The sequence below is a fragment of the Lepidochelys olivacea genome (genome assembly GCF_965140295.1).
Source record: "Lepidochelys olivacea isolate rLepOli2 genome assembly, chromosome: 2".
Lineage (NCBI taxonomy): Eukaryota > Metazoa > Chordata > Testudines > Cheloniidae > Lepidochelys > Lepidochelys olivacea.
The window spans coordinates 262,519,426-262,541,005 of record NC_140412.1 but is presented as its reverse complement, the minus strand read 5'-3'; the positions used below and the strand labels follow the sequence as shown (position 1 = coordinate 262,541,005).

General features: G+C 50.3%; 1 protein-coding gene across 1 annotated transcript in view; it reads left to right on the top strand.

Moving 5' to 3' along the window:
• The first annotated feature begins 338 nt into the window (after positions 1-338).
• Positions 339-21,580, top strand: part of HHATL (hedgehog acyltransferase like) — a 36,952-nt gene continuing 15,710 nt past the window's right edge. The window contains exons 1-6 of the mRNA XM_084618933.1: positions 339-414; positions 6,218-6,363; positions 7,655-7,722; positions 8,309-8,422; positions 10,372-10,566; positions 12,096-12,305. Coding sequence (XP_084475059.1) covers positions 6,258-6,363; positions 7,655-7,722; positions 8,309-8,422; positions 10,372-10,566; positions 12,096-12,305 — 693 coding nt within the window. The 5' untranslated portion in view covers positions 339-414; positions 6,218-6,257. The remainder of the gene's footprint in view (positions 415-6,217; positions 6,364-7,654; positions 7,723-8,308; positions 8,423-10,371; positions 10,567-12,095; positions 12,306-21,580) is intronic.

Genomic DNA, 21,580 nt, shown 5'->3' with positions numbered 1-21,580 from the left:
GCACATGCCCAGACTGTCGCCCTAGGCTGCCAGCCCTGCCTCCACTTCTCCCTCCTCCATCCTCCCCCACTTGCCCTGAATTAACTTTTGCTGCTGCTGTTTGACAGGCAGCTTCTGAACCAACCCCCCTCTGTAGTGCTGATCTAAAATAAAACTATCTCCAGCCTTCCGCACTCAACTCCCAGCTCAACTCACTCCAGAGATCCACCCCAGGGGGGGACTGGCAGCCAAAAAAAGCAAAGAGCCACCGGACGGACAGACAGATGCCGTAGTGGAAGGACAACTTGCTATTTCTTCCTTCCCACCCAACTGACAGTATTGGGATCTGGATTTCCAAAGGAATCGTCCATCCCCCTGCTTTGCCTCTCTTCTGAGATCCAAGGCGGTGCTGCATTGTGCCAACTGCTTGTCAAGGTCAGTTGCAGGGAAATGCATGTCAAAAAAGGAGGCAAGTGAATCAGGTCATTGTTAAACGACTTATTTGCATGGGGCGAGCTCACCCCTTCTTGCATTGTGATTGCAACCCGTCCCTGGCACCGTGGTGGAGCTGACTGTCTTTCTGTGTCTGTGGCCGGAGGAGACTGTTAACTGCAGCTGCAGTGGATGGGACGTGAGGACGGGTTGCTTTCACTGGACATGGCGCAAGCGCTGTGTGTAAGAGCGACCGCTTGCAACAAGATTCAGCCACAGTGTAGAAGTGCCGGTAACGCAACCGTAAGCCGTGGCCATAGCGTGCGAAGTGCACATCTGCTAGCACGTCCGCGCGCCTCCCAGGTGTAGAGCGGAGCAGGGAGACAGGGAAGTGGGCACGCTTAGCTACCTGTGCATGGCTTTGTGCACTCACATACCTGCAAAGCGGGAGCTGAGCCCCACTGCAGCCAGGGACAGGCACCCGGTGCTGTCACAGAGGACTGCAGCTGCAGAGAGGGCAATCGCTGAGCTAAATTTGGAAAGGGCTCTGTGTTCTGCAGACGGAGGCTTTTTTCCACCTCGGCCTCAGACCAGCTTCGGGGGCATTGCATTCCCGTTTACGTAACTTTGCTCCATTAACCTTCTCCCGCCCGGCCCTGCTGGGATCAATACCTGGAATGCCCTTGAAAAACACCCTGTAAGTGGCACAGTCGTGCTGAGTGGGGGGCCTGATTAAAGAGATGTCCACAAGGAGGAACAAAACACCAAGCACACCCTCCAAGTGGGTTAAAACTTAGATAGTGCCAAGCAAGGCACTTAGACCATAAGAAGTGGTCTTGCACTGCAGGCTGGAAGACACACAATGGGGCCTAGTGGCTAGCGTGCCAGATTGGGACTCAAGGGATCCAGGTCCTACTCCCGGCTCTGCTGCTGGGTGCTCTTGGGCAAGTCACTTCCCCTCACTGTGCCCTAGTTTCCCTATATGCAAAGTGGGATAGTGGTGCTGACCTTCTTTGCAGGGCATGTTGAGACGTGTGGCTGACAAGTGCAATGTAAGTGCTGACCCAGTCTCATAAGAGAAAAGGCGCAGGACCCCATTGTAATGATCCAGGCCCCTGCAGCAACACTCAGTGATTGCGGGGGGCCGTCCAGCTGCCAAAACGCCATCTCCAGCTAGCAGTGGGTTCCGCATGGTTCCCAATAACCAAGCAGCACTATTCAGTTCATTGTGATCACTGCAGCCGGGGCCAAAGTCCGCCCTGGTTTATACCCATGCAACCTCATTGCATTCTCCCCGGCAGCACCCTGAAGGCAGCAGGGGACCCCGGGGGACAGAATTGGGCCCGGATCCTGTCCTGCTCGTTCATAAGGGACAAAACTGCAAGGGCCTTGCTGCAGGGCAACTAGCACTGGAAAACAGCTGCCGTGTTAGGGCGCTGAATCCTCCTGCAGGCCCAGGACTGTGCCCTCCGCTGTATTCCCCAGTACTTTCGTCTGGTTATGAACGTGCCCATCCCTTGGGAGACTGTTCCACCTCGCTGCCAGGAAGCCCAGCCTGGTATTCCAGCTGAATGCCCCCTTCCCCCAGCCAGACCCCTGATTCCCAGCCTCTCTTCATGGCAATTGTTTGGAGACTGTCAGCATGGGTCACCCCCCCGCACCCAGCTCAGTGGCGCTCTGCAGAAACCCACTGAGTGCCACGAGGCACCCCCAAAGCCAGTGGCTCCTGTCCCAGGAGCAGAGCCTAGGAGTGAGTGTAGGCGGCCTCCCATTGCTCTGGGAAGGAGGTGCTGGGGACGGATCCCAGTCTTCCAGCAGCGTCAGGCTGGCTCCCTGGCACCCCAGCCCAAACTGCACCAATTTTGCATCGTCTCCCGTCAGCATCACTTCTCTGCAGGTTCTTTGACTCCTCTTTCCTGTCCGGCCTATGACGGAGATGACCCTCTGCACCCCGCTATCCCCCGTTCATTGCCCAGGATTGCCAACTTGGTAATATTTAAAAACCGGACACTCAGCAGGAGTGCTGGAACCTCCCTGGCCCCGCCTCTCCCCCCTGAGGCCCCGCCCCTGCCCTGCCTATTCTCCTGAGGCCCCGCCCCCTTCCACTCCTCTGCCCCCTACCCCCCGTAGTTCACTGCTTTTCCTCTCCCACCCCCAACCCTCCTGCCCGGGTCCGGAGGGACTTGCCTGTGGCGTCAGGCCTGGGAGCTGGAGCCGCGCAGTGAAGGTAGGAGGCAGCCCCGGCTGAGTAGGGGCTGGAGCAGGTGATGACCTGGCGCCTCCCCTGCTCACAGTAACCGGACTTCGGGTGTCCTGTCAGTAGATCTGACCGGACATTGTCAGGTCCCCTTTTGAACCGGACACGCCGGTCGGAAACCGGGCACCAGGCCACCCTATCGTTGCCACTGGGTGCCTCCGGCTGCACACACGGAGCATCTCACAGGCTTTCATTCCTCCTCACAGCCCCGTGGGGAGGCAGGAAAATGCCATTGGCCCCATTTAACCGGTGGGCAGAGGGGCATGGAGAGGGCAGGGGCTCTCCCCACGGGGGGACGCAGGCGTCCCAGCGCTCACTGCCACAGCAGCCAGCTTCCAGGCGCCCCCTGGAATTCACAGCCCCACGCTGGGCATCCGGGCTCCCCAGGCATTGTTGGGGGGCACAGACTGGGCAGCACAGATGCCAGCGAGCTGAGCAGGGTGCTGCTGAAGCAAGCCAGCGGGAAATGCCCAGGGAATGGGTGAAGCCTAAGCACTGCTCCTCCAGGGTAGCTAAGGCTTCTAGCTCTGGGTTGGAGGGAGACACCTTGCTCCGCTTGGGCTTCTCAGCTGTAAACCCTCCTGAGCCTAAGCCAGATTGGTCCTGTCTCCCGTGGTAGAGAGCCCTGCGATAGCCCATAGCCTGGTGGGTAGGGCACTCAGTTGGGAAGCAGTCGCCCTGTTTTCCAATCCTGCTCTGCCTGATTCGGAGCCGGGACTGGAACCCAAAGCTCCCAGCTGACTGCCCAAACCACTGGGCCCTCGGGGATTCCGGGGGGGAAAGCCTTTCTCCATCTCTCCTGCTGGGGCTTCTCATTCACTATGCCTAGAGCGGGTGAGAAAGAGAAGGCAGTCCTCTTGCCTGAGGGCTAGGGCACGCCTCTGGCATGTAGGAGAGTCAGGCTCCTGTCTCTGCTCTAGACTGGGGCTCCAAACTTGAGTCGCCCAGCTCCGAGGGAGTGCGCGAACTACTGGGTACAATGCGATGTACGCACACAGCCTGCCCGCTCCCGAAATTCATTGACTGGTTCGGTGTTAGTAAGTCCCATGGCAAGACACTCCCGCGTGTCCTGGGTGTAGCGGATAACAGTGCATAGCTGATATCCACACCGCATGTTGGATGCTAGATACGGGACGTAGCTGGCATACACACTCATGGACGAGAAGCTATTGCATCCTTGGCAGTGTAGTGTGTAGTGTGTGTCACCGGCAGCATCAGTGGCAATGAACGGTGTGTAACAGGTAATGTCCTTGGTATCCTTGTCAATATACAGGCAACGTAGGGTTACCAATGACAATGTGTCATCTGCAGCAGGTCCCTGGTAGTGTCCTCTGCATTGTTAAGCAATTTAGTCTAGGGAAGGGTATTAGATTTTTTATGTGTATCTTGTCATGTTCAACAGGGTCAGATTTTTTCAGGGCTGGACTTAGAGCTTCCAGAGCCATCAAGACCTTGCAGCCCTCAAGTGGGACTCCTGTATGTTGTGTTCCCCACTCCCTATTCTGGGATCAGAGACTGGAACATTCGTATCTAAACAGCCCCCCTCCCCATGGCCGATCTACCCAGCACCTTGCTTGAAGGGCTGCGAGGGCAGGATCTCGTGGGGGAGGGGGTATGATTGCAATGTGGTTTCCAACGGCTTGGAGAGATTTAGTGACCAGCTGGTAACTGCTCTGAGTGGATTTGCTTGTCTGATAACCTGATCGCCTTCCATGCATCATTTGTCCAGACACCGCTGAGGGAGTAGCTACGGGCAGCATTGCTTGTTCAGTCAAAGCTGTCCGAGAGGCAGGACGGCGTTCGGTGATCTTGGGCAAGTTACTTCCTCTCTCTGTGCCTCAGTTGCCCATCTGTCACAGGGTACTTCCTTCCTCTTCCTTTGGCTGGCTGGTCTCCCGCTATTGTAAGCTCTGTGGGCCAGGGACTGTCTCTTGCTCACAGGGCCTACGACAATGGGACTCTGAGCTTGGTTCTGGCCGAACTGCAACTTCAAAGCGCTGTCTCTTCTTAGCGCGCCCCCCGGCTAGCCCAAGCCTGTTAGCCCGGGCTGGGAACCATGGGCTGTGTAGACGTGCCCATTAGCAGTAGTAGCTGGTGAATTTCTCCCCTGGAGGGGACTTACCCAGTTAGCAGAGTCACTCATTCAGTGACTCAACCACCTCCATTACAGCAGCCGAGTCTCACAGACTTTAAGGCCAGAATGGACCATCATGATCATCTAGTCTGACCTCCTGCACAACGCAGGCCTCAGAATCTCACCCACCCACTCCTGTAACAAACCCCTGGCCTCTGGCTGAGTTACTGAAATCCTCAAAGCATGATACAGAGACTTCAAGTTACAGAGAATCCACCATTTACTCTAGTTCAAACCAGCAAGTGACCCGTGCCCCCTGCTGCAGGGGAAAGAGAAAAGCCCCCGAGTCTCTGTCAAATTGACCCAGGAAAAATTCCTTCCCGACCCCAAATATGATAAGCAGTTGATCCCTGAGCATGTGGGCCAGACCCTGATGAGCCATAGGCAGGTGAGCCAAAAGGCTCACGGCTCAGCCAGGGAGATGTGCTTAGATGGAAGCCACTCTGGGCTATCTTGCAGGGAGATGCGGAAAATACAGATTGGCAGGGGAGCAGTTAATCCTGTGTACTCAGTAACATTAGCAGAGTGAACTTTAAAGGGGATCAGGAAGGGGACTGCATGCGTGAGCAGCGATAAAAAACAACTCTGGCGTCCCCTGATTTAATATCTGACTTGTGAAGTTTTTGCCTTTGGCGGGTTATTTTTTTTTTTTTTAATTTTACTGAATTTTTAAAAGCTGGAACCTCTCTTTGGTCCAATAAAGGCAGATCAGAAACTGCACCAAAAGCGCAGTGGCTCACTGCCTGGCCATCCCCAGATGAGGAAGCTGGCCTAAGCCGATTAGCCCCATTTTGGGAAAAAGGGATAATAGCCAAGTGCTCTGCAACACTAAGGCGCCGAATACAATGTGCCACTGACCGTCCGAGCTCCCAGCAGAAGGCGAAGGGGCGGCATCGGCAGTGATTGACTGGAAGGGGATTTTGCAGTGGTGAGGAGCAATAGAGACGTGATATCATATTGGACAATGAGGTGACTCCCATCCCCTGGGATATTTAAAACCAGACTGGCCCGAGCGCTGTAAAGAGCAACGCTGCTCTGTCAGAAAGAGCGAACACATGACCAAATAGCCCCTCTGATTTCTCTGGTCACGTGGTCTGCTGGAGACAGCGTGAAATTAGATGGACCATTCTTGTGTTGAGTCTAGCAGCTCCTATGTTCGAAAAATAAAGGCAGGCTGGAATCACAGGGCTGAGGAAATTCCCCTTCTTGTTCAGAAAGGATAGTAGAAGGATAAGCCAGCCCAGGGGTGGTAGGTAAAGGAGCCCGTCACCTGGTAGAACACTGCAGACAAAAGACGACAAAATGGATCCAATCCTCCAGTTTCAAGTCATTCACATGTAATGAGATCCCACACACCGTGTGGGTGTGAGTAGCTCTAGACACCAAACTTTTCCTTTCCTTTTTTTCTCTGCCAGATCTGGAGACCCTTGGCTGTTGGGGTGGTAACCCACCAACATGGGTATTAAAGCAGTGTTACCGAGTTACGAGCTGGGGTTCTACGCTCTGATCTTGACATGTGCTGTGGTGTACAGTGGGAATGGGATCTTTGACGCATCTAGAGGTAATTTCCCTAATCAAAGCTCGCCAGGTGTGGGTATGTAAGTGGTAGGTGTATTCCAACCCGGTATTCTTACAACCCAGAATTCAGAAGAAGCCAATTTCCACGCATTTGGAATATGCTTTCTTATGATCATAAGTATAAAGCTCTTGGACTTGATTCTCTGCTGAGAATGACCTTGGGAGTCACGTACATCTGAGCAAAGTAGGTGTGAAATGCTGCCCAATCCGAGTGGAACTGTTCCACACTCACTGGGCACAGGTGTGAATGGCAACGTCAGGAGCAAAGCAGTGGCAAAGCCCCTATGTCAATGTCCTAGACAGGCCGATACATTATCTTCAAGGGCTCTGATAATCAGTAATGCAACCCATCTTTTTATGTAACACCAGACAACGGCACCGCTGACAGCTAGATCCCCCTCCCCCTATGAAAGCTCCCAATTCTTCCTATCTACAGTGTATCATCTCATGATGGTTCCTCAAACAGGGCAGGGGCAGGATGTTGGAGAAATCCCTGGTTGAAGGCTCTTTGGTCTTTGCTCCTTTCCTCTGGTACCTTTAGCAGTGCAAACAAACCTCTTAGGGACGATCCGTCTGGCTTGAGTCTGAAGCACATTGGCGGGCTTCAGCTAAACCCTAAATCCACACAGTTAACTGGGCATAGCTGTGACTGAGACTAATACTGCACCAATGGACCAAAGAGCAATCCAATCAACCGACGGAGAACCTGCCCCCTAAGCCCATTGAAATCAATGAAGCTCTTCCTATTGACTTCAGTGGGCTTTGGATCAGGCCTGCAGGTTTCTGAAGAGTGGATCCACGCCCAAATCCCAAGGGAGTCAGAGGTGCTCAGCACCTCCCAGGATTGGACCCTTATGGGCTGGCTGTAGGGGTAACAGAGAACCTGTCTGGGAGCCCCCAGAAGTACCCCGCCCTAAGTGCACAGGGGGTGACTCGGAAGAGCTGGAGTGATGGAGGAGATGGCTCCTTGGGTTGAGTGGGATTTTTCAGAGGGGAAGAAGAGCTGTAGCTACACCACTCCCGTTCATTTCCACAGAAGCCATGCGGTAAATCCCCACCCCCGGTCACTTCTGAAAACCTCAAGGGCCTTATCTCCTCTCTGTTGCTCTTTCTCCTCCCATCTACCAGAAGGAGGCAAGTAAGCCAGGGAAAACCCCTCCCCTGCTTACCCCGATGCTCGTCCCCTGTGCTGACCAATCACGGGGAAGATTCAGGCCCTGATTCAGCAACGCCCTGGAGTGGTTTCTCCCCGGGTAACACCTGTTCTTTTGCAGATAATATGAACAGAAAAGCCTTTCGGCAGGGCATAAAGCCGGGCTGGCATTACTTCGGCAGGAAAATGGTAAGCAACCCAACAGCGGGCACGCTAAGGCGTTGGTTGCTTAAAGTACCACCACCAAGGCTGCCAGCTACAAAAAAGAGCCCTGACTTTTCCGCCGCTCAGGTCTCTTTGCACAGTCCGCGTGAACCTTTCTGCTGCATGTCGAAACGACCGTGTCGTCCATTAAATGTTCACTCACTGAGGAATGTATTAGTTACGCAACACTGAAAGCATGCACGGCGTTTACGTGCACCTATAGACACAAGTGATCCCAGCAGAGCCCGTACAGGATTGATAGAGCTAAGCTAACCTGCTTTGAAATCCACAGACAGTAGAAAGGTCACGAAAATAACTTGAACTGTGGGCGTGATCCCCTGAGGTGCCAAGCACCCTCGACTCCTGTTGAAGTCAATGGAAGCAGAGGGCCTCCAGCACCGAGAAGGAGCAGGCTGTATTCGTGCTCTCTGACAGAGAAGGACATTTGTGGGAGCTGAAGTCTTGCGGGGAGGAGGGTTACTAAGCAGGAAGTCAGAGATTAGGGGGCCTTGGAGCGATTGCAGTAGCCCTTCCGTGGCTTGTCCGTGCTGACGTGGCTCTGTTCCGGCAGGACGCAGCTGACTTTGAATGGGCGATGTGGTTCACCTCATTCAGGAACATCATCATCTTTGCCCTTTCGGGGCACATCCTGTTTGCCAAGATCTGCTCCATGGTGGCTCCTCAGGTGAGCAAGGGCCACTGCCCAGACACGGATTTAAAAGCACCAGGGGCGCGCATGGTATCCCCGCGGGGCAAACGCAGATCCCTTTCCTTGCTCAGCTGGTGATGGCGTCATTTAAGATTCCAATCAACACTGTTCACAGGGCATATTCCTTGGACCTAGGGGGGCTGCAAATGCCTCATGATCTGACCCGCCCTTGTGGGGCTCAGGGCTTGTCTACCCTCGAAACGCGACAGCTGCGATGCATTAGCGCTTCCGTGTAGACACTACCTACGCTGACGGGAGGGGTTCTCCGGAGAGAAAATAGCTAAGTCGACGGAAGAATTCTTCTGTCAACCTAGCACTGTCTGCACAGGGAATTAGGTCGGCTTAAATGACGCCGCTCAGGGGTGTGGATTTTTCACACCCCATCAGTGATGTAGTTACACCAACCTAATTTTCTAGTTTAGACCAGGCCTAAGACAAAAGAATACAGCTGGGCCAAAAGGAATCCACAGTCACGAGAGTCTGGTGGAAGCTAAATACTTGGACCTTTGAACAATATCATAAAAATCATCTGTGTATACTGAGAATTTGATGGGAGAGGGGGCTCACCCAATGAATGGCCTTCCAAGTGTGTCCCATTAAAAGCCTTTCAGGGCAGGGACTGTCTGTCACTTAGGCACTACCATAATAAAACTAACTAACAATTGCTGTGGGTGATCAGGCCATGAGTGGCTGTGACTGAGAGAGATGCTGAAGGACTTTTTGGTTCTCGTCCTTGCAGACAAAGTTGCTTTTTTCCAATCATACTTTTTGGGGATGGTTTTCTACCTCTTTGTCCGTCATTCATTTAATCAGGGCAGATGCATAAAAGCAGGATCATTGCTCATTACTTACTACAGCTGCTTGTGGGGTGGAGTGAGGAAATGTTTCATTAAAATTGTTTTCCTTTTCAAAAAAGTGCCACAAAAAATCCACAAATCTGAGATCTCCTGGCTCAGTTATTGCAGCTCAGAGAGCAGGGACAGTCCAGGGGTTAGCGTACTAGCCTGCGACTCAGGAGACCTTGGGCAAGTCAGTTAGGGCCAAATTTTTAAAGGTGTTTTGGTGCCTAGCTCCCATTGATTGCAACACAGGTTAGGTGTCTAAATACCTTTACAACCTGGGCTTTCGTGTCTCTGTGGCTCCGTTCCCCACCTGGGAAGTGGGGATAACAGCACTTCCCCACCTCACTGGGGTACTGTGGGGATAAAAGAAAAGGAGGACTTGTGGCACCCTAGAGACTAACCAATTTATTTGAGCAGAAGCTTTTGTGAGCTACAGCATCCTCGTGAGCTACAGCATCCGATGAAGTGAGCTGTAGCTCACGAAAGCTTCTGCTCAAATAAATTGGTTAGTCTCTAAGGTGCCACAAGTCCTCCTTTTCTTTTTGCGGATACAGACTAACACGGCTGCTACCCTGAAACCTGTGGGGATTAAAGACATTAAAGATTGTGAGGGGCCGGGGTGAGAGGAGGCAGATAAGTATCTGAAAGAGAAACTTATGGGTTGAAATCCTGGCCCCACTGAAGTCAGTGTGAGTGTCACTGTTGTCAGTGCGGCGAAGATAGCCCCTATCTAGGAATGATGTCTCATGCCAGGAAAAAGCCCCAGATGGTGCAAAACTGAAAAGAACATGGGGGTCCTGCTGGATAATCAGCTGAACACGAGCTCCCAGGGTGACGTGGTTCTAAGAGGACTAACGCGAACAAGGAGAGGGGCAGAAAACTCCCCCGTCTTGGCTGAATGTAGGAAAAAAAACAACAACACATACACTGATCTGCTCTAGTGAAGATAAAACTGTTCCTGCTCCCCCCTGGTATCCGTCTGGCACCCCCACGGTGCAGTGGGCGGCAGGGTTCTGTTGACCGTGGGTGCTGGGTGTTAGACTCCCCGAGGAGAGGCCTGAAGCACGTTCTCTTTTCTCACAGCACAGATCTGTGGTGTACATGCTCTACGGGATGTTGGCCGTGCTGGGCGCCATGGGACGCGCCTACCTGATGATTGTCCTCTCTCACTGTGTGGTGCTCTACACTGTCGCGCTGGCTAAGAAGAGGTGGCTATGCTTTGTGGCCGGGCTTTGCAGCCTGGCCTCTTTCAGGCTGGAGCCTTTCAGCACATGGCAGGTACGCGTATAGCCGGTTTCTTTCCAGCGCGCAGCTCTGTTTTGTTCCCAGTGCCGGGGTCGTGCCCTGGCCAAACACCAGCGTATTTGGGCCTGTGATTTGATAGCTTGGGTCAGACTAAAACATTTGAGGAAGAGCCACAGGTATGGAGCATGCTAGCCTCTAGTGGTTACAGCAGGAATCAGGACGCCTGGATTCTATTCCTGGCCCTGCCACTGATGTACTAGGGGCCTCAGGCAGGTCACTTAGCCTGTCTGTGCCTCAGCATCCCCAGAGATTGTAATTGTTTCAATTTAGCAATGTACTTAAGCACCTGAGCAGTCCCACTGAAGTAATGACAGCCCCAGCGCAGGCTTGGTGCATAGGGTTCCGGACGGGGACTCAGGCTCTGCATCGAGTTAGCTGGGTGACTCTGAGTGCATCATTTCCCCTCCCTGAGCCTCAGTTTCTCCATCTTTTAAAATGGTATTGAACGCATTAGTAAAGTGCTTCAGGATCTATGGCTGAAATGCTCTATGGAGGAGCTGGATATTATTACTAAATTACTGGTAGGCGTATTCCTTAATGAGCTTGCTGACTCAGGACCAGTAATACTTCTCTGCCTTACAGGGGTATTATAAGGCTTAAAACCAAAGTCCTGCCTACCCATGGTCCATCAGGGCTTGATTTTCAGAGGTGCTGAGCACCTGCAATTCCCGTTAGAGAAAATAGGAGCTCTGGGTTCTCAGCGCTTCTGCACGCCAAGCCATTTCCCGTAGCACATTTTGCAGTCGTAAAGGTGATAGTCTGAGTTTCCAGTCCCACCGCTGGTAATTACTTTATCAATCTAAATGCCCCTTTGCAATTTTGCAGCTGCAATTTTCCATTCAGGCCATCTGTATAGACTGGTCACATTCCACCCCAGAGGTGGCTGTAGGTCAGCGCTGTGTGAAGTCATCCTTATGTGTGATATTCTATAAGAGTGACATTCACACCTGTCCCAAAGGTCAGCACAAAAGCTACACACTGCTTCAGTGCTATATTGAGTTCTTATGTTCACCATTGGCCTGTACTAGACTCCTGCATAATGGTGAATTTCAGCGTAAAGATTTTGCGATCCTTCTGGTTGTAAGAGCCAGACCATTCAAGCTAGAAATAAGGGGCAGTTTTTTCAATAGTGAAGGTAACTGACCACTGGAACGACTTACCTAGGGAGGTGATGGGTTCTCCATCCCTTCAAGTCTTTCCATCAAGACTGGGTGTCTCTTCAAAAGATACGCTATAGCTCCAATGGAAATTATGGGCTTGAGGCAGAAATTAGTGTGTGAGGTTCAAGGGCTCATGTTACGCAGGAGGTTAGACTAGATAATCATAATTGTGCTTTTCTGGTCTTAAAAATCTATGCAGCTAGGCTCTCAGAAAATAAGGCACCATTCATAGAAAAACATATCTGAAGCAAGACTAGGTAGTAGGAGATGCCCACTGCGGCCAGTTGCACAGAAGACAACCTTTTCAGCCGAATGACGTAGTAACTATTCTTTTTGATTTAGAATGGATTTGTAACAAGAACTTTTGATCTTCAAGATGTTCTGTTTTATGGAGGAAGCGGCTTTACCATCATGCGCTGCATGAGCTTTGCGCTGGAGAACTCCGAGAGGAAGGAAGGGATTTACTCCATCATTGACCTGCTGAAATACAATTTCTACCTCCCGTTTTTTTTCTTCGGACCCATCATGACCTTTGATCGATTCCACTCTCAGGTACTAGCTTTGTGGGTTTTCCTCCTTACACCTTACAGGGCAGATTTTAAAAGGGACCCTCAGCCCAGCCTCCCACTTCAAACCTGTAGGGCACAAGTCAGGTAGCTTGACACAGTGCTTAAGTTATCACAGAACCATGGAAGATCAGGGTTGGAAGAGACCTCAGGAGGTCATATAGTCCAACCCCCTGCTCAAAGCAGGACGAAAAAGGTGCCAGGGCTCAAGCAATTTTTTTACATTCTGATGCAGCAAGCCCAGAGGTGCCAAGCCTATGAATTGCCAAGCCTAGAGGTGCCAGGGCTCAGCCCTGGCACAAATTAAGCAGTGGCTAGACATGAGGTTGACGTCAGTTGCACCTGCTATTAGATAATGGAATAAAATTCCAGATGCAAAACAAGAAGCTGTTTCTAAAACTCAGCACCACTGGGTCAAGTTTTCAGCTGAGCTGTTTCTACCAAAAATATATGAAGAAGTGTGTTCATGTGGTGAAATCATTGGACGAGGATCTTGGTTCAATTCCTGGCTTCGCCACAGACTCACTGTGCAACTTTGGACTTAATTTCTCTGTCTCTCAGTTTCCCATCTTCAAAATGGGGGTGATAATTCTTCTTTACTTCCTAGGGGTGTTGCAAGAATAAATTCATTGTTTGTGAGGAGCTGAGGTACTATGGGGGCCAGATGACAACCTAGATGACAGACAGAAGTTGCACCTGCAAAGTACTCAGAGGTGTGCAGATAGTTAGCTGCCCCTACAAATTCCCATTTGTACATGCAGTTATCCCCACGTGCACATGGTCACACATTCTGCAGCTGCCACGTGGGCCCCAATGTGGACTAGACACATTATATGTTTCTATCCCTCTGTGTGTCACATCTTTGTGTCTGTCCATCCTCCCACAATGTGTGCATGCAACACTGCCCTCTACTGGATGGAACGTCAGACCTGCGTAGGCAGTCTAAGACACATGATCACGTCGCCCTCTAGCTGCTGCAACCGACAGACACCATAAGCCTTCATACAAGACAGAATTTCAGTCTAGAGAGACAAGGAAGGTGAGGGAATTTTTATTGGACCAACTTCTGTTGGTGAGAGAGACAAGCTTTTGAGCTACACAGAGCTACATTTTATATAGGCCTGATTTTCAGAGGTGCTGAGTGCCTGTAACCTCACTGAAGTTAATGGGAGATGTAGATATTCTAAGGCGCAGAAAAATCAAGCCATTTATATATAAATCAATTTCAAACGGACAAAAGAATTTTTATAATGGGAAGTGGCTTGGCAACTAAATATACAAGCTTCTCCTGCTCCTCCTATCCTACTCCTGTGTCTGTATATACGTACATATGTGTGTATCTATATACACACTAACGCACATACATATATTACATGTTGGTGCAACAAAGAACGTATGTTTGCAAGGAGAACTTCCAAATGTGTGCAATCATCCAGTCATCCTAGTCATTGGCTGATACCCAACTGTCTGTTCAAAAAGGAGAAACAGAACCCACAACTCGGTAGGACACCAAATAAGATGGAAACGTTAAGCCTTGGAACAAGCATATGCTTTTTCCTTTTTTGAGGGGGGCCTTGAAACCTGAAAGAGATGCACTCCCAGTGCAGGAACCCAGCTGACATCTGTGCAGTGTGAGATATTTAAATGCAAAGCCACATAGCAGCACTGTGCTCACTGTCACCCCCCACATCACAGCCAGTTCTTTTTTTCCCCCCTATTTCTCCCCACAAAAAGGCTGGGAAAAAAATCCACTCCCCAACACAGCCAAGAATGCTGGCAGATCATGTACTATTAATCAGTCCCCCTTTAATTTTCTTTTAAAGGAAGACTGTCGACTGGAGGTCTAAAATTCAGGGTCTGAACCCAAAAACATTTGATAAAACCTAACGGAAATAGAAATCTTTTAATTAATTCAAAAAAATTTCAGTGAAAACATGGGGCTGGTAAATGCTTCCCTGCAGGGATGGAAACTCAAACGTGGCCGCATTGGTGCTGAGGCAGAAGAGCTAGAAAGTAAAAAGAAAAGGAGTACTTGTGGCACCTTAGAGACTAACCAATTTATTTGAGCATAAGCTTTCGTGAGCTACAGCTCACTTCATCGGATGCATACTGTGGAAACTGCAGAAGACATTATATACACAGAGACCATGAAACAATACCTCCTCCCACCCCACTCTCCTGCTGGTAATAGCTTATCTAAAGTGATCACTCTCCTTACAATGTGTATAATAATCAAGTTGGGCCATTACCAGCAGGAGAGTGGGGTGGGAGGAGGTATTGTTTCATGGTCTCTGTGTATATAATGTCTTCTGCAGTTTCCACAGTATGCATTCGCTGAAGTGAGCTGTAGCTCACGAAAGCTTATGCTCAAATAAATTGGTTAGTCTCTAAGGTGCCACAAGTCCTCCTTTTCTTTTTGCGAATACAGACTAACACGGCTGTTACTCTGAAACCTAGAAAGTGAAACCAACTAGTGTATCCTCATTGCCTAAGTGGAGTGACGTTCATACCATAAAACAGAATAAATGGCTAAACAAACTCTTCCCTTTTATCACCCTGTACTGTATTAGAGATGCAGGCAAAAATGTCTTTTGCATCTTGACAGTGTCTCTTTAGTTTTGAAGACTAAACCAGAATGCCGATCTTGCCGATTCAACATGGCACTGCATAGTGACGACATTGTCACTGGACTCGTGTGTTCAGGCCACGTTGTTTACAGACAGCCTTATGCTTCATCACGTAAGTGGCCAAATCTCAGCCACCTAGCTGTTTTCTCAGTCTGCACCACTTCCTGTGAAGTGCTGAGTGCCCTGGTAACATAATTAGGTGTTGTAGCTCACTCTAGGGGGTGACCCACCATTGAGGAGAACAGCCTGATGTTGCTGCCAGCTAACAGAGCTACATTTTGTCTCCAAAGGTAGAGATCTGCGTTTTGATGCATAAGGTTCTGGGTTCAAACCCTGTCGATGAGAGGTTTCGTTGCACCCTCATCTGCTAATGAAGTCAATAGGAACTGAGGATGCTCAGTTTGCATCTTACAGGGCTGAGCCTTATCTGTCTCCAATAAGTGACACACAGTGCAGTAAATAACTTCTCCAAGTTAATTCTAGTGTTCCTCCCAAAGCGTATGCTCAACCCACCTGACATCTACGGTCCGTTCTTTCTCACTTCCACGCAAAGCAGATATGACACCGACTGCCAGATCCAAGGCCAACCTCACACATCCACGAATTACTATCCCTGGGGAACTCCCAGTCAAACACCATTTGCAACCTGCACAGCTGCTGCCACATAAGTTCTCCTGTGCAAGATTGAAAATGTGATATGATGTGACGTCGACACAGGGGACACAGGGAAGAAAGGAGAGCAGCAGAATACGGACCCTGGACTTCAGAAAAGCAGACTTTGACTCCCTCAGGGAACAGATGGGTAGGATCCCCTGGGAGAATAACATGAGGGGGAAAGGAGTCCAGGAGAGCTGGCTGTATTTTAAAGAATCCTTATTGAGGTTACAGGGACAAACCATCCCGATGTGTAGAAAGAATAGTAAATATGGCAGGTGACCAGCTTGGCTTAACAGTGAAATCCTTGCTGATCTTAAAAACAAAAAAGAAGCTTACAAGAAGTGGAAGATTGGACAAATGACCAGGGAAGAGTATAAAAATATTGCTCAGGCATGCAGGAGTGAAATCAGGAAGACCAAATCACACCTGGAGTTACAGCTAGCAAGAGATGTTAAGAGTAACAAGAAGGGTTTCTTCAGGTATGTTAGCAACAAGAAGAAAGTCAGGGAAAGTGTGGGCCCCTTACTGAATGAGGGAGGCAACCTAGTGACAGAGGATGTGGAAAAAGCTAATGTACTCAATGCTTTTTTTGCCTCTGTCTTCACGAACAAGGTCAGCTCCCAGACTCCTGCACTGGGCAGCACAGCATGGGGAGGAGGTGACCAGCCCTCTGTGGAGAAAGAAGTGGTTCGGGACTATTTAGAAAAGCTGACCGAGCACAAGTCCATGGGGCCGGATGCGCTGCATCTGAGAGTGCTAAAGGAGTTGGCAGATGTGATTGCAGAGCCATTGGCCATTATCTTTGAAAACTCATGGCGATCTGGGGAAGTCCCGGGTGACTAGAAAAAGGCTAATGTAGTGCCCATCTTTAAAAAAGGGAAGGAGGAGGATCCTGGGAACTATAGGCCAGTCAGCCTCACCTCAGTTCCTGGAAAAATCATGGAGCAAGTCCTCAAGGAATCAATTCTGAAGCACTTAGAGGAGAGGAAATGATCAGAAACAGTCAGCATGGATTCACCAAGGGCAAGTCATGCCTGACTAATCTAATTTCCTTCTATGACGAGATAACTGGCTCTGTAGATGAGGGGAAAGCAGTGGACATGTTATTCCTTGACTTTAGCAAAGCTTTTGACACAGTCTCCCACAGTATTCTTGCCAGCAAGTTAAAGAAGTATGGGCTGGATGAATGCACTATAAGGTGGGTAGAAAGCTGGCTAGATTGTCAGGCTCAACGGGTAGTGATAAATGGCTCCATGTCTAGTTGGCAGCCGGTATCAAGTGGAGTGCCCCAAGGGTCGGTCCTGGGGCCGGTTTTGTTCAATATCTTCATAAATGATCTGGAGGATGGTGTGGATTGCACTCTCAGCAAGTTTGCAGATGACACTAAACTGGGAGGAGAGGTAGATACGCTGGAGGGTAGGGATAGGATACAGAGGGCCCTAGACAAATTAAAGGACTGGGCCAAAAGAAACCTGATGAGGTTCAACAAGGACAAGTGCAGAGTCCTGCACTTAGGACAGAAGAATCCCATGCACCGCTACAGACTAGGGACCGAATGGCTAGGCAGCAGTTCTGCGGAAAAGGACCTAGGGGTTACAGTGGACGAGAAGCTGGATATGAGTCAACAGTGTGCCCTTGTTGCCAAGAAGGCCAATGGCATTTTGGGATGTATAAGTAGGGGCATTGCCAGCAGATCAAGGGACGTGATTGTCCCCCTCTATTCGACATTGGTGAGGCCTCATCTGGAGTACTGTGTCCAGTTTTGGGCCCCACACTACAAGAAGGATGTGGAAAAACTGGAAAACGTCCAGCGGAGAGCAACAAAAATGATTAGGGGGCTGGAACACATGACTTATGAGGAGAGGCTGAGGGAACTGGGATTGTTTAGTCTGCGGAAGAGAAGAATGAGGGGGGATTTGATAGCTGCTTTCAACTACCTGAAAGGGGGTTCCAAAGAGGATGGATCTAGACTGTTCTCAGTGGTAGCAGATGACAGAACAAGGAGTAATGGTCTCAAGTTGCAGTGTGGGAGGTTTAGGTTGGATATTAGGAAAAACTTTTTCACTAGGAGGATGGTGAAACACCGGAATGCGTTACCTAGGGAGGTGGTGGAATCTCCTTCCTTAGAAGTTTTTAAGGTCAGGCTTGACAAAGCCATGGCTGGGATAATTTAGTTGGGGATTAGGCCTGCTTTGAGCAGGGGGTTGGACTAGATGACCTCCTGAGGCCCTTTCCAAACCTTATATTCTATGATTCTATGACCACATCCTGCGCTCGTTTTCACTGGGGTAAATCCAGAATTGGCTGACTGATACCAGTGGAATTACTCCATCTGTGCAGTGGTGTCACGGAGAGCAGAAATTGGCCCGACATTCCATGTGAGGCTGTAATTAAGCCTTTTAATTATTCAGTGCCACCAAATCTCATGACCCCTACATTTTTAGATTTACCCCACACCCATGCTGGCCTATGTCAGTGCCGTTTTGTTTCATCCCCTGCAGACTGGTTCACAGACTCAAAAAACCCAAAGGAACCATCAAGATCATCTAGTCCAACCTCCTGCATAGCAAAAGGCATAGAATTTCACCCAGTGCTTCCTGCACGGAGCCCAGCAGCTTCCTTTTATTTAAGGAGGAAGTGGTCCTTCACCCTGGATCAAGTGCTCAGATCTACCTCTTTTCAGAGCAGCCTCCTCTGAGTTCATGTTGCTTCTCCCCAAGGCCCCTCGCCAATGGTATTGCCTTTAAAAACAAAAAAAAGGAGGGATTATTAGAGAAAATAAAGGGAAATTCACAAGCATACAGCAAACATACAGCAGGAGATAAACACAGCTGCAGTAGCACATGACTGCAGAAGGCATAGCTAGTTAGATCCTATATAACCTATATACCTATATATATATATATATATATAAATAAATAACCTATATACATGCCTAACAAGCTAGGTCAGCATATCTTCCACAAAAACAATGAGGAGTCTTGTGGCGCCTTAAAGACTAACAAATTTATTAGAGCATAGGTGCCACAAGACTCCTCGTTGTTTTTGCTGAAACAGACTAACACGGCTACCCCCTCTGAATATCTTCCACAGACTCTCCAGCTGCACCTGCAAGACCTCCGTGCTAAATGGACATGTGACAGATTCTTCTGCCCTTATCCTTAGGAGGCTGGCTGAAAATCTGGCCCTGAAGGTCCTTATTACATTTTGAACTTGCCGTGGCAAGTTACACACTTTATTATAGCGTTAATGATAGCAGGTCGTTGAGGGCTATTTTGGGGAGGCAATGCGAGCTCATGTTTGGAGCCAGGAACACAGTGTCAGGACTCCGGGGCTCACTTCTGGCCAGGAGCGGCCCCAGCTGTTTGGCCGGCCAAGGTGAAAACTTTTTTGGCACCCCTACTCTCCCACCCCTTGCAGTAGCAGAGAAAAACAAAAACAAAATGCAGCTGGCCAGTTAGAGGGGAGCAAAAAAAGACAAGTGGTATAGCTGTTCACCGCCCGCCCTCCCCCCAGAAGCTGGCACCCAGGCCAACTGCCCTGCTTGCCCACCCTTAGAACCAGCCCTGCTCCTGACTCTGCCGCTAACTGGCTCTATGACTTCTGAGGAGTCACTTAGCCTCTCTGGTTCTCAGTTTATCCACCTGTAAATTGGGTGTACTGGTCATACCAATTAACTCAGGCCTGGTCTACACTGGAAAATTAGGTCGGCATAACTACATCGCTTGGGGTGTGAAAAATCCACCCCCTGAGGGGTGTAGTTAAGCCAACCTAAGTCCCTGTGTAGACAAAGCTAGGCCAATGGACGAATTCTTCCGTCAACCTAGCTACCGCCTCTCAGGGAGGTGGATTGCCTGCTCCGATGGGAGAATTCCTCCTGTGGGCAAACTCTGTCCTGTCTACACTGAAGCATTACAGTGGTGCAGCTGTGCTGCTAAAGCATTGTAAGCGTAGACAAGCTCTCAGCCTAGATAGTCTAACGGTCCCTTCAAGCCTTTAAATCTAGGAACTTTCAGGGATGCTCTAAGGCTGAATTGACTAATGTTTATAAAGTGCATTAACTGCAATGGATTTTTCCCTGAATAAAAACTGAGTATGGGCCTCAGGACTTGACCCATTAATACATCAGCAACTTGCATCTCTAAAATCCTCCCATCTGCCCAACCACCCCCTTTCCCCCCCATTATCCAAACTTGGGCCGGGCTTTGATGTGCATTGTTGCATTGAGTTGTCCATTTAGATGCCACACCTCCCCAGCTCCATTCAGATGAATGAGACTGCATGGGGCAATATTCAGGGCCTAGCTTGCCCACAGACACAAAGCCTGCTTTTCCACAGCCCTGGCAAACTCTGCTGTAGGCCCTGATGCACTAAAAGCTGCCAAGGCCTGACCTCATCGCAGCTTGTCAGAGCTGAACTTTCCTCTCCCTTATGGCCTACTGCTCAACACTTCCCCTCCAGGCAATACCAAGCCCTCCAGAATCTCCCAGACGACACGTTTTGATGCTGCCGAAAACACAAGACGTCTCCTCCCACCCCAGCCGCCATTTCCCCTTTCAGAAACGATTGGCTGCACAATGGCGCCATCTATGGGATGCAGGATGCTGAAATATCGTTGGTACTAACAAATAATAATATAATAACGATTGCATAATACCCAAAGATGGGATGGGTGCATCAGAAAAATCAAAGAAAGACTCGGTTCCTTCCCCCAAAGAGCTGGCAGGGTAAGGATGGGTGTAGACCAGGGAATTTTAATTTCCCATGGGTGTTATCACTACTACACCTGCAGCAGTGGTAGGATTGTGCTTTACTACGTGTCTGTACCGTGCCTTTTTGACCGGGCGTGCCGGCTGAAAACCAGATGCCTGGCAACCGTAGCAGGAACCACGGTGGGGAGATGGATAGAAGGGAAAAGGGGCAGGAGCCAGGGTTGGGGGGATTGGATAGGAGCAGAAGAGGGGAGCAGCTGCTTGGATGGGAAGCAGTGGGTGGACACCAATGGAGAGAGGGACGGAACCAGGGGATGGGGGGTTGAATAGGTGCAGAGAGGGAAGTGGGCAGGAGCTCGGTGGGAGAGGGGAAGTAGAACAGGTACAGAGGGGGAGGGAGCAGCTAGGAGTAAAAGTGGAGGAGGAGGGACAGTTAGGAGCAGAGGGGGAGAGGGCAGGAGGCACCGGGGATGGATAGGAGCCTGGATGGGAGGAAGATAGGAGAAGAGGCATACAGGGACAGGTCAGTTTGCTTGTTCAACAGCTTAGAAAATTGCATACAAAACACCTAAACTAAGGTTAAGGTTGCAAAGTCAAGTACTGAAAAGCTAGAAAATACCAAATACCTTTGTATGTATCTGTAATGAGTCAATCTTTAATTACATGATCACTTGCCCACCAGACCCTGCCCAGGAAATTCTATCCAGTTGAATACCACCCTGGAGAATTGGATTCTACCCCTGCCTCAGTGTCAACTGTTGTTGTGGCAGTCTCTAGAGGTCCCAGCTTTCTGCTAACCGGTCTCCCTCTATCCATCTCAAATTAGCTCAGTCCATCAGCCCTTAATCTCCAGGGCTTGCAGTCTTCCTTTGTCTCCCTGTCAGGTTCTCAGAGGCAGCCTGGGGTTAAGCCGTTGCCCATCTCCTATCCCAGGCCTTTAAGCTGTTAAAAGTCTGGTTGACCGCCCACAGTGGGGCAGGCAGAGTGCCTGCCCAGCTCCATGTGGCTCCTGGGAAGCAGCTGGCACCTCCCTCTGGCTGCTAAGCATAGGGGTGACCACGGGGGCTCTGTGCTCTGTGCACGGCCCCCCGCCCCAAGCGCCAGCTCCGCAGCTTCCTTTGGCTGGGAACAGAGCCGCCTGGTCGCACCTCTGCCTAGGAGCCAGACAGACATGCCGGCCACTTCCCAGGAGCCCCCTGAGGCCAGTGCTGCCCGGAGCCTGCACCCCAAACCCTCTCCCGCCGCCACAGCCCCCTACCCCAGCC